At 40.0% G+C, this 13,905-nt stretch overlaps 1 protein-coding gene across 7 annotated transcripts in view; it reads right to left on the bottom strand.

Annotated features, from left to right (window-relative positions):
- Nucleotides 1-12,780, bottom strand: part of rapgef2b (Rap guanine nucleotide exchange factor 2b) — a 120,732-nt gene extending 107,952 nt beyond the window's left edge. For 6 of the 7 annotated variants that reach the window (XM_034305818.2, XM_034305817.2, XM_034305823.2 and 3 more), the window contains exon 1: nucleotides 12,196-12,780. In XM_034305818.2, the coding sequence (XP_034161709.1) occupies nucleotides 12,196-12,264 (69 nt within the window). In that variant the 5' untranslated portion in view covers nucleotides 12,265-12,780. The remainder of the gene's footprint in view (nucleotides 1-12,195) is intronic. The other variant, XM_034305822.2, reaches the window with a different exon arrangement.
- Between the last annotated feature and the right edge of the window lie 1,125 nt (nucleotides 12,781-13,905).

Below are 13,905 nucleotides of genomic sequence, written 5' to 3'. Positions count from 1 at the left end.
TGCTTAATGGAGCAGAAATAGAAACAGTACTCAGGAACATCTTACACATACAAACAGGGCAGTGAAGAGTGGCTTTAGCTAATTGGGCTTATGAGGCGCTGGGTTTTAAAACTGCATCAGTCACACACTGGGGCTTAATGTGACAGAGCAAAGCTTGGCAAACAAGATCAGCAAAAACTAAATTTAGACCCACAAAGCCTTGAGGTGAGCGAGAGAGCGAGAGAGGACATGTGAAGGATCCATCTGGAGTCTAAACAGTTTACATTCACACACTCAGTGTGGAAAATGTATTGTTAATAGACATGTGGCAGTATTAAAATTTCATATCATGATATTGTGAAAGCTTCATCACTCATCGCTGTTTATAATATAAGAATATTTATTCATTCATTCACTCATTCATTCATTCATCACCTCTGAGCCTGAGCACCGGCTGTAAAGCGACTGCCAATCCATCATAAGGTATACACACATACACACACACACACACACTTACTTTACAGTAGCCATTTATAGCTATACAGATCACAATATTTTATTATAAAAATGTTCTGTCCTTATGTTTCCAACTTTCATAGAAAACTAAGGCGTGGCCTTTGTGTCAGTCCCAGTGTAGGAGGTGTGGCTTGTGTGTGTCAGTCCCAGTGAAGGAGGTGTGGCCCTTGTTTCAATCCCAGTTAAGGAGGTGTGGCCTTTATGTGTCAGTCCCAGTGAAGGAGGTGTGGCTTTTGTGTGTGTCAGTCCCAGAGAAGGAGGCGTGGCTTTTGTATGTCAGTCCCAGTGAAGGAGACGTGACCTTTTTATGTCAGTCCCAGTGAAGGAGGCGTGGCTTGTGTGTGTCTGTCCCAGTATAAGAGGTATGGTCTTTCTGTGTCAGTCTCAGTGAAGGCGGCGTGACTTATGTGTGTCAGTCTTAGTGAAGGAGGCGTGGTATCTGTGCCTGTTAGTCCCAGTGAAGGAGGTGTGGTCTTTGGGTGTCAGTTCAAATGAAGAATGTGTGGCCTTCATGTATAAGTCTCAGGGAAGGAGGCGTGGTTTGGGTGTGTCAGTCTTAATGAAGGAGGTGTGGTATCTGTGCCTGTTAGTCCAAGTGAAGGAGTTGTGGTCTCTTTATCCATCAATTCCAGTGAAGGAGGCGTGGCCTCTATCTGTCAATACAAGCGAAGAAGGTGTGGCCTCAATCAGGCACTGTGAAGGAGATGTGACTCCCCACAACTCAGTTTTTTTCTTTGTTGTTTTTTCAATGCTTCTGTGCATCTGGTTGGGTGATTATTGTCTCAGAAAAAGAAATACACACCATTATTGAACTACTGATTTACAAAACAATTTTAATAGCTCCTAAAGGTTTATATGTAGAAAAAATCCAAGCTTTAAGAGTGCATTCTTCTGTGTCTCACTCTCTGTCTTGTTCCACTACTTAAAATGTAAAACAGATAATCAACAACCTGTTAATAAGCAACATGTGGCTCTAACGATTGTGAATATAAAGATAAATAAAATAGCTAGTTGTAATCATTCCACAGAGAGACATTTAGCATGTTTGACTGAAATGTGATTGAGCTGTGCATCCTTACATGCTTTTAACTGGTGTAAAATGCTACATGTCCTGCGCTGTGGGTATCAAAGAGCAAAGCACTTATGCTATCATAAAACCACAAACAATAAAGATAAGACCCTGCTCATGGGGGCACATCTTATCTCTCTGTTAGCGCTGTATACTCTGATAACAACTTGGCCTTCTGTTGCTGTGAATGCCTGTCACACTGTAACGGAATGATGATTGGTATGATTATGATTCGGTGGCAAATTACTCATCTTGCATGTATGCAAGCAAAGACATGTCCCTCAACGTTCATCTCTCAAACAAGTCTTAACAGAACGTCTCAACAGAACCTCGCAGCATCAAAAAACTTTATAACATCACTCCATGATGTGCTGTTGTAGGAAAATAATCAACAATGGGCTACCACTGGGAAGTTGATTATATTCCAATAACAGCATGACTTCCAAATGTTTTATTCTTCTTGTGTTTTATCCCTCGCTTTTATACCACAGCGATTTGCCAACAAGTACAATTTGTATTTATTAAGCAACAACAGACAGTACTTGTGGAATGTCCATAAAACAAGTTAGTTCATGTTATCACTTGCATTATAGCAATGTTTTTGTTTTTTTTCTAATCTTTGGGCCATTGCTGCACAGTGGGCCGTGGTGGTAGTCTAACACTCATAGCCAGAGACGCCAGAAAGAATAAAAAGACCTAAAAAAGCTTCTCAAACACACAAAGCTGAGTCTAAAACATGAGGTTAGAATATGAAAGAATGTCAAATGGGACTTGATGCTGGTTGAGTTGCTTTCGTGTAGGCCAAGACTGTGACACAACTAAACCTTTGTCTACACAAAAGTGCACAAACACTGAAGTGTAGCTCTACATGTTCATAAAGAGCCAGAGGAAACATGAGCTCATGAGTGTGGCGTTCTGAATGGCTGCCTGCCATCGTCAGTGATGGAGTGGAATCCAATACCAGGCTCATGTGTCTGCGCTAAGACTGCCAACATCCAAAACCTACAGCGTGTGGGACGCCAGCAGTAGGAGGCCAGAACGGGGGTTTGAAAAGCTTCCACTATTATATGCATCTTAAGCTTGACTAAAATAGCCAAAGGTGTTGTAGCAAATCAGAATGCAGCTCCATGTTTTAGTTGCCATGCAGATAAGCAAGCTGAACAAGCAGAAAAAAAAAAAAAAAAAGAAACATTCCTTACTGGTGTTCGCAAAACTTTTTTTTTTTTTTTATTTGGTATGTAGCTACATTTGAACTTCCCACTGAGGTGACAAAAGTCAATGCTATAACTATAGTATCTATTCAAATCCCACCACCTGCTGCACTAAACACATCAGTCGAAGCGCAATCTGGTCGACTCTGGATCACTTGTTATTAGGCGGATTAATTATCGTGCAAGGATGAGAGACAATAGTTTCAGAATCATGCAAAATAGTTCAGCACAAAGCAGTTCATATAAATCTACCACTTTGCGGTTGCAAATATCAAAAAATAAAGATGCTAGTCATACTCAAATAATAATATCTTTTACGTGCGATGTTAGGATAGAACATAGATCAAAGCGGAAATATTGGCCACAAAATTGCTTTTTTAATCAAAGACACAAACGCAGTATGATGTCTTACATCAGAAGTTACTCTGCAGTCTGTATAATGCACTTAACTTGCTCACCATATGTTATTACATTGTGCTAGCTACCACTAGCTAGTCTGGTCAGTTTCTGGGCAACCAAAACAAAGGACTAAGCAACACACTGGACGTTTTACTAATAAATAAATAAAGGATTTGTCCTCCATGTCCCCTCACAGTTAGCTACGGTTAGCACTGTTTGGCTATTAGATATCCCATATGATGAACTTATACACACATAATGCGGCCGTTGCTGGAAACACTGTACAAAGGCGACTGGCTGTGATTTGTGGAGTGCGGCCTACATACCAACGTCTCTGTAAACAAGGTCTCTGAGAACAAGACGTCTTAATCAGGTTCTTAATCAGCTCATGCTCTCAGCTGCACTCATCACACTCAAATAGGTTCAAGCACAGGAAGGATTATTGGAATAAGAAGAAGCCATGTTGATCTGAGGCCAGTTCTACTTAAAATATCAGCGTTTTGGATTTTCCTTCCGAAAGCTGGCCTTAGTTTCGGATAAGGGTCAGAATCACGAGGGCTACTGGTTTCCACGAAGCATCAAGGAGGCCACTGAGATGCTTTTCTTCCCCCCTTTTTTCACCACAAAGAATGTCTCTGGCATGTCCATTGGATTTCAGAATGATGAATTCAGGGTGATTTACATTTCACTAGCCCTGACATTTCAGGAACGACAGTGGAAGAATGCAAGCGCTCTGGGATCTTTGTTCAGCAGGCAGCTGCAGCATGAGGCAGGAGTGCAAGAGAAGCAGAAACTGTAATGTTATTTACAAAACTGCCAGTGAGGGACAATGCTAAATTTAGTTTTCGTTATTAAATTTACTCAGTTTCGTTGTGCAATGACAATAAAAACGATGAGCTCTGTCTCCTGCAGAAGGATGTCAAAATCTCCTGGAGAAACGTGACTAATAATCTCAATTATAGTTTGTGCAACTTTGTGTTTTAAAATATTTTGATTTGCATTAGAGGAGAAAATCCCACACATGGCCGAAATAAAATCAATGAACAGCAACTGTAAAGTAGGAAAATACCCCAAGACCCCATGTACATTTAATACCATCCAAATAGGGCTGCATGCTTTTAAAACTGCATCTAATTTATTTACCTGAAAGATTAAACGACAATTTCAATTGAATAAATCTGACACATAAACCACAGAAAGTAAAAAAAGCCTGCTGCATTTTAAGCAAAGAAAATCAAAAGGAGGTAATATTATAATTTATTTACCCACTGAAATGTTTTCTTTTTGCTAATAATTAGCTACAATTTCATATTTCTCACATTATACAAAAAATGCACCATCTTCAACTCTTCTCACTTACTCACTCACTCACTCACTCCACTACTATTATACTATTATACTATTTGTGGTTTAATCACAGAAAAAGTTTGACTCTAATAAGAACCTGTATAATTTTTGGATACTTTTTGGACACATATTTTACTCTTTATGTTATACACACACACACACACACACACACACACACATACATGTATTCAGCAACTGATTCATAATTGTATTCATTCATTCATTCACTCATTCATTCATGTTTGCTACATCAAGAGACACACAATGATGTATTCATATTTGTGTACATCTCTAATTTGCCACTTAATTGTTAAACCGCCAGAAACACAAGCCTAAAAGGTTCATTCATGCATGCATTCATCTTCAGTGAGCACTTTATCCTGGCATGGTTGCTGTGGATCCAGAGAATATCCCAGGAACATTGGGCTCAAAGCAGGAATACAACCTGAATGGGATGCCTTAGTTATTAAAACCTGAAAATTTGACATTGCATGTTTTAAAGGCTGAAGAGCTGGCAGCTATTTGCTAAGTGGCTGTTTGCCAAATGGCGCAGTGTCAATTTCTTTTAGTTGTTTGCAGAATGTAAATATACATACGGTACATGATGAAAACAAGCCATGCACGCTGAGCAAGATGCAAGCCAACTGCATTCCAGGATGATTTCCACTCTGCTAGCCTTTACATTTCTGTGAATTAGTGAGGCCTGGTGTCATCATTTAGACCAAACTCATTTATTTTCCTTGAAGACAAAGACACGTCATCTTAGTCCTTACACAAGCATGGGGAAAGAGAAGTATTACCTTGGAAATTAAGCAGAATTGCAAAGTCTCTCAAGCACAAAACAAATAAATAGGCCTGGCACGCTAATGTGTGGAAAAGAAAAGTACTTTAGAGATTTGAAGCACTGATAAACCACATGATTGATGTTTTTTTTTTTTTCTTTTTTAAACTGATGACTAAGATTTGAACTCCAAAGTGGTAATTTTAAATCTCAAGATCATCCCATTGTCTCGTCTTATTAAATTCTGGCACCAACAGACAAGCGGTTGTGCTCAGAAGAAAAAAAAAAAAAAAAAAAAAACCACTCAACAGCGGAATGGCCATTAGCTGATCGTAGTCAAATCAAGTTCCTTTTCCTGCTCTGGCCGCTAGAATAACCATTTTTTTGCATAAATTTAAATAGTCAAAGTAGTCTAAACAAGTACACTGCTAAACAGGGGTGGACTTCATTTAGTGTGGAAGAAAAAGGACTGTAATGACAAGAGATCATTAAGTGTTAAAGCCTGGAGGAAATTAGTGACTCGATACATGGCCATGAACTGGAATTAACAATTTAATGAGTAAAAAGAGCATGAAAGGAGCGTGTTTATCAAGGCTACATAATACACACTAGGAGGTGTATACTATTTCACAGTATGATAACCTAGTTTAAAAACGATTGTTTCATCAGATGACATGAAATAACATGAAATTTTTAAAAAAATTCTTCTTTCTGCAAGTTTTCCAGACATACAGTGTGGGTGTTAAGTAATGTTTCCCAAGAACATCTGTAGTAATTATGATTATGAGAGAATAAACAATTTCTGTATAAATCACACAGACGAGAGTGTGTTCATGATGTACGCATGGTCTTCACACTAAATACTTCACTCATCCTACATACATCTCATTTTAATTCAATATTTATTATAGTTATTATAAGCACTTGCTATAGGGTGCGTTTGACTGTTCACAGGTCACATGACCACAACGTGTGTAGGCTTTAGCTGTGCTAGGAAATCAAAATCTTACCTAAAACCCTCATGAGAGGTCACTTTTCTAACCTTTTAAACATCATCTACATATATTTTAATGTTCAGCAGAGACAATTGAATACTGATGAAAAAGTTCAAAACCTCTTTTCCCACAGGATATAATGAAATCTTAACCAACCTGTCAATTCAGATGTGATATAGTACTTAGTGTATATTACCTGGGGTTATTTCTACTGGTCTTATCATAGAAGGCAAAATACAGAGTCATCTTTCCCGAAATGTCAAGACGCAGGCCAGAAAAAATGACCGACATGATACTCTGGTTACACTCCTCTTTAGAAAGAAATCTTTGAGAGTGATATTTATAAGACGAAAGAGAAAGTAGCTGTGGGGAAAAAAGGCGTGCTGAGCCATAAATACAAATACATTTTTTATACATTTAATACAGATTAAAAATGACACTGTAACAACCCTAACAGACATTATTATAACATTTTTCATTCTTACATTAATGACTTTCCTAATGGTCATATTTAATTCATCAGTGGGATGGAATTATAAAAAAATTAAAATGCTAGCGCTAATTCACCGTCCTTTTTGTGCATGCAGTCACATCATAAACAAGATAAATAAAGAGTCAAATAATTTCATTTACAAGGAGATAACACCACTTGCATAAGCTGAAACCTTGGCCATCCAGGATACAAACATGATGTGCTATATTAATTCACTTAACTAGCTATATGTTATTACATTGCATTTCACTACATTAGCTACCAATTTTTAGCCAAGTGAATTAGTTTTCTGATCAAAACCATGCTACCAAAACATAGGACTGGCAAACACACTGAAGATTCCACTTGCCTGGTGGCTGAGATAATAAATTTATGATTTGTCCACCCCGTGTACTGTGAAAATCGTTTTAAAGTATTTTGATATATTGTTATTATATCACCGACCCATTATTTAATGCAATGTATGAAGAATTTTACAGACAGAGGAAGGGCTGAGAGAAATAACCCAGTAACATCCAACACTGCAATTCCCAATCTCAACAATATAGAAATGCTTGGAATGACTACAGTTAACTGGCACATGAAAGCATTAACATTTTAATAACTTTCCAAATAAAACATGAAAGTTGATGAAGTGTGTTTTACTGTTGATCGTGCATGCTTAACTGAGCATAAATCGTCGAATTACTCTACTACGAAGTTACAAAAGCCAGTAACACAATGCATTCCATTCAGACTCCAGAGTAATGACAGTGCAGTAACTCTCAAACAAATTCAGACTATTTCCGTAACACATTTCAGATGTTCCTCATGAGCATTCCAACCAACCACAGCTATTCACACTGGCATGTTTGTTAATCCCCATGAAAATATCGAGCGTGCAAGTGTAATCATAATAAGCAGCAACATAATCCCAGTGAACAGTCAGAGCACCGCTCAGGTCACTAAAAGAAAATAATTAGGAAAGAAAAGCACAATTTCTGACATGAACTCACGAAGGAAGGCCTCAGGCCTTAGTGCTCTTGGGAAGGTCAGATTACTCCATTGTGTATGAGATGAGTCAGTGTGTGTCTGTGCGTAAAACCACTTCTTTCAGGGCACTGGCTACACATACAACATTCAACACTCAACACAAAAACAGCATGTGACTCCACTTACAAGGCGGAGTGACGGATTGAGGGTTACGGACAGACACACACGCTCGGAAATTTCACAAAGGCCCCGCGAGCGATAATGAAAATCACTAGCTTACTGGAAACACCACGAATATCACGGCGCCTCCAGAAGTGGCGTGTTAAGATAAACGAAAGCCACCAGATGACAGCCTGCAGTGGCATTTTTAACAACCGATACCGAAGCAGTTCTGTTTGCTTGCTGACAGCTAAAAATGAGCGCAATGGGCCAATTAGCATGGCATGGTGACTTGAAATGGTCTGTCAGCTGATAAGCACCTTAAAAAAGAAAAGAAAAAAAAACTAATGCCCAACAATGAAGGAAATGGGATCAGGAAGCGCATTTCTAAAATAAAACCCTGTTTATTTCCCTGCCATTTAGGCCTTTCCTATGCATTTCCTTTTCCTGGTTAAGACATCAAACCCACCATCCGTCCAGAAGGTCAAACTCATCACCTCTGTATCCCTACAATTCAGAGCTTCTGACCTCATAGACCAAAACACTGTCTCTTGACGCCAACTGATATATTTTTAACCTGGATTGGACACCATCATTTCTATGACCTATGGGCTCATCCTGGTCAGAGGAGACATTTAGTCTCTGTTTACTCTCACTGACCCTCTGGACACACGCCCGCCTTCTGAAACATCCTGTAAAGCTCCTAAAAGCACCCAGAGGCATCACAGAAAGCTTTTCACGGCCTCCCGCCATTTCCCAGACCAGCCCGTTTCTCCTGCAAGATTAGCACATTGAAAATGCTTAAATCCACACCAGTCATCGCCAACGTGTGGTGCATTAATGCCAGCTGAAAAGATTCTGAGCTGCAGTAAGGAGGCCACCAGCTCCATTAGTTCAACCCACTACAGTCCTTACACTTTAGACTTTACACATTAGCAAGGTCTCAGCTAAATGATTACGTCATGCATCTCAAGAGCACCTTCCACATACACACAGCAAATTCGAGTTCGCTGCGCTGTTTAAAGCCTTCTGATGATCCGAGAACAGGCGCAGGCCTTAAGCTGAAATGGCGAGACTGCTGAATTCTGGCCAAGCCTGAGCACAGCAGTATGACTCCATCAGTCAGTGAGGGCGGACGCAGGATATCGCGTAATCTCTGATAAACGCAGCTGTGCTGAAATTTCAGCACCGCCATTGCGTTTATTAATGAATACCACGCTTTAACCATGCTTGTTAAAGCCTGTTAGAGATAACTCTATATACAAAGTGGTGAGTTACCACTATACTGCACTGAATCAGGTCTCGTTCTGCAAAGGAACCCACAAGATTTTATACATAGCAAGAAATGTGGTAAGACCACGTATCATAGGACCATCTGTTTCAGAAAAGATCTGTTTTGGCTAAGGAAATAATCAGTAGCCCGGGTGCCTGGGATAAGCATATTTCGTGTCAGGGCTACCAGTTTTTATTCATAGTATTCGTAGTTCATTAAAAAAAATTAAAAAAAAACCACTAATTCCTACTGACTTTTGCAAAGCAAACATTTTTAAACTTACTGCAATTCTGCAATGGTCTTGTGTTGCAACTCGATGCTCTAACTATAGTCCATACTTCCAAATCTCAAAACCTGTTGCACTACACACATCATTAATTATTATTTATTAGCACACACATCATTAATTAGCATACAAGATCTTTTCACAATCGTGTACACACAGGTATTTGAAAATGTGATTGAAACCAAACAAAATAAATCCAAACCAAAGCAGTCATATAACTCTCCTACTAGCACAATAAACAGTTAAACATATCAAGCAAAAATAAGGATGCTAGCCAGGCTCAAATAATATTTTTACTTGCGATACAAGAAGAGAACATCGCATGTCATAGCTGAAATGTTCGCCAACTACTCGGTGGCTTCTTGTCAATGTGCTACATCAAAAACTTCATCAGACGAGGATAAGGACTCCGGCTAAACAGTCATCCTCCCTCTGGAAATTCATATACTTGTTCACTTCCTTTAGTCTGTACATAACTAGCTAACTAGCTGTCCAAAAATAACCAAAACATAGGACTACGCAGTGTCCACTTTCCCAGTGGGCTAGCTAATGAATTTATCATTTGTGTACCCCTACCTTCCCATGACGATCAAAATTTTGGGACATTTACAGCTACTTGTATGTACTGCCCACACTACGTTGTGTTAATATTAAATTTCCATATCATATTAATAGTCCAATGTTATCATGGTTCATGGTACACTATCATATCATGATTTTTTTTTGGAAGATTGGACATTTTTCATACAATTAGTCTAATTAGAAGAACATATTGGGGTCACCAAGCCTCCATATGTACAAACAGGCATCATCTCCATGCCAACAAACTACCTGGAAGGTGTGCCAGAAGAAAGCTGTCATCTAACCACAAACGTAAGCAGATGAAGTTCACTAGATGCTACTGGAACTTTGACTAGATCCAGGTTCTATGGTCAAAACAGAGCTTTTTTGACATAAAAAGTAGAATGGTCATAAAGAGAAGCACCAAATCCCCACTGTTAAGTGTTGTTTCATCCAAAGACCCTGCAAAACTCGTTACAGATACAAGGCATCGGACATTATGGTTGTCTCTGCCAATAAGTGATGGGATGTTCCAGCATGACAATGATCCAAAACATCCACACCAAAACGCATAAATGACTACAACATCAGGATCATGGCCATCCCAGTTCTCTGACCTAAATGTTGTGAAAAGCTGTGGAGTGAGAGATTCCTGGAGAGATTTCAGGACCTTGGAGGATCTGGAGAGAATCAGTATCGAGGAGTGCTCTCGCTTCATATCAAGCATTGCAATAGAAGATTAAAGTGCTGTTATGCTAGGAAGGTTGCACAAAGTAGTAAATGCTGGGGTGCTGATAATCATGACATGTGGTTTTGCAACATTTTTTTACCCATTTTTATAAATAATTTTGGAGCTGATGAGATCTACTCGATAAAAATTTACAGCTTGACTCTGACCTACTCAAGATATGCATTAAAATGCCAATCATAATATCTTTGTTCTGTCAGTATTGATATTTGACTAGAGGGATGTATAAAGAGTTTATATACAAATGTTTACATCCAATAAATTCCCATTTTATTCAAGCCTGGGAGTGTATAGCTCCTGACAAAGCAGCTCACATGCTGTCTCCCCCAACCCCACAACTGACCTTTAATTGCTATTGATCAAGCCTGTCTATTGTTGTCCATATCGGTGAGCCAACTAACCATGACGGTCAATGCAACTAGACACAATTACACTTAAAAATGAACAACTTAAAATGTTAATAAGGTAAAAAAAAATCCATTAATAAAGCTCTAGTGTTTGGTCTGGATGGGGAAAGGAGGCTGTTGATTGTGTGACATCAAATGTACCTTATTCATCTCATGCAGTGTGGAAAAAATTCTGCATAATGATGTAGGAGAAACGATCCTTCAGGCAGCCTATTAAAAGATTATCTCTAGCTAATACAAGAACCTGAATGGGTTAGACTGTACTGCATGGCATACCACTACCCTCCTGCAATGTAGTCACTGAGACAGCAATCATGTTGCCATTTCACATTTCAATGCACCAAAAAAAGGACAAGTATTTCTATATATTGTCCTGAACTGGTTGCAGCATCACTGCTGCAACACCGCTCAGGATTGCAACGAAATAGAGTGGCAAAAAATAGTGGGCTATAGTACGGCCTGCTACATCACATCCTGCAGCCGCATCAGGAAAACAGACAGTGATGTCTATGTAGCTGAATTGCAGGATGTTGCATATAGGAAGCATAGAAAGTGAAGAAATCACAGGAAATAAAATAAATACGAACACAAATAATGATGTGTGTATGTGTATGATATTGTGTGTATGTAGACTGTATTGTGTCACTGACTATGATTCTTAGAGTGTGCATGTATAATATTATATATGTACATGCATTATACATGCACACTCTGGGAATCATAGTCAGTGTTTTGCAATGCAGATGCATCACGTATATTTACATTATACACACACACACATATATATATATATATATATATATATATATATATATATATATATATATATATATATATATATATATATATATATATACACACACACACACATCTACATCATATATAAGTATAGATAGATAGATAGATACACATATATACACACATATCATACATATGTGTGTGTGTGTGTGTGTGTGTGTGTCATATATGTATTTGCATATTATGATTAGTGCTCCTGACCTGTTGCGTCCTCTCGGATGGGTTCAGCATCACCGCCTGCCGAAAGCTGTTGTCCACGTAGGACGCCATTGTCTCCGGTGGAAAAGCGAAAAGCGCGTGAAAATCCCGGGACTCGGCGCGGTGTGTCGGTCTCAGCCCGGCCCCGTGTGGAGGCTCCTTCCCCGGGACACGGCCTGCTGCGCCCCCGGGGCCTCGCTCTGTCCCCGGCCCGATCCGATCCAACCAACCGATCTAAAGGGAAAAAAAAAAACCCTGCAGAGACACACCTCTACTCGGCTTTGACGGGTGATTTAATGCGTGAAAAATGTCCTGGTGCGCTTATTTTCTTTTGCACAAAGCATGCATGAAATGCATTTCCCTCCCTGCTACACTGTGCTCAGGATCTCCGGCTCTCACGACGCGCTGAAAGGAAAAAATCCACCCGTCGGTCAAGTTTCCGTCCGATTCCGTGAAAGCGTCAAACGGCGCGTGTGTACATGCTTAATTCAGCTTGTTAAAAAGTGACAGACTGTTGTGTTTCCCCCCCACCATGGTGACCGGCCGCGTACCGCGAGCGCGCATGATCAGCCGGGAGCGCGCATAATGGGCGAGACCCGAGGTGCACAATAACGGGAGTGGAACAATACAGCCCGCCGCGCTGGGCTCTGCCGCCATCCACCGAGCACTGCATACAACTACAGTCTCAGCACAGGTTTATCCAATTCCTTCCAAATCATCTCACAAAGCTAGGAGTCATACTGCACGTACCAGTTTCAGAAAAGATACACTATATGGCCAAAAGTATGTGGACGCATGATCATCACACCCATATGTGGTTCTTCACCAAACTATTGGAAGCACACAAGTGTACAGAATGTCTTTGTATGCTGTAGCATTACAGTTTCCCTTCACTGGAACTAAGAGGCCCAAACCTGTTCCAGCATGACAATGCCCCTGTGAGATGGGATAAGAAAGCGAGCTCCATGAAGACATGGTGTGTTAAGGTTGGACTGGAAGAACTCGAGTGTCCTGCACAGAGCCCTGACCTCAACACCTTTGGGATGAACTGGAACACCCCAGACCTCCTCACCCAACATCAGTGCCTGATTTCACTAATGCTCTCGTAGTTGAATGAACACAAACTCCCACAGCCACGCTCCAAAATCTAGTGGAAAGCCTTCCCAGAAGTGCGAAGGTTTTTATAACAGCAAAAGGGGAATAAATCAGGAATGGGATGTTCAACAAGCTCATATGGGTGGCATGGTCAAGCGTCCACAAACTTTTGGCTATATAGTATGTTTGTGTGTTTATGTTGTGGAAATAGTGTGCCATAAAATAATAATAAGAGCTACAGATGTTTTGTGTTTTAAAAGTAACCAGCTGTTCTTGAGCCACATTCGTTTTATTTGAATGAAGAAGAAAAAAAAGCAGGAACATGTAGGGCTTTTATAGGACATTCATCAGAAATGAGATGGACACCAAGCAGAGTTCCTGCTGCCACTCCAGAGTTGATTATTTTTCAAAAACTGCACATGTTGAATTCCTCATATACGACAGCGAGTTGCCAGTTCTAGCATTCACTCACTCACTTTCAGTGATCACTTTATCCTGGTCAGGATTGCAGTGGATCCAGAGCCTATCCCAGGAGCACTGTGTGTGAGGTGTGAATACACTCTGGTGAGAACGCAGAACACCATGTACACGCACTCATTCACAGCTCGGGGGAATCTA

Source organism: Pangasianodon hypophthalmus, chromosome 7 (genome assembly GCF_027358585.1).
Source record: "Pangasianodon hypophthalmus isolate fPanHyp1 chromosome 7, fPanHyp1.pri, whole genome shotgun sequence".
NCBI classification, from domain to species: Eukaryota; Metazoa; Chordata; class Actinopteri; order Siluriformes; family Pangasiidae; genus Pangasianodon; species Pangasianodon hypophthalmus.
This window is presented reverse-complemented; position numbering and strand designations above follow the sequence as displayed.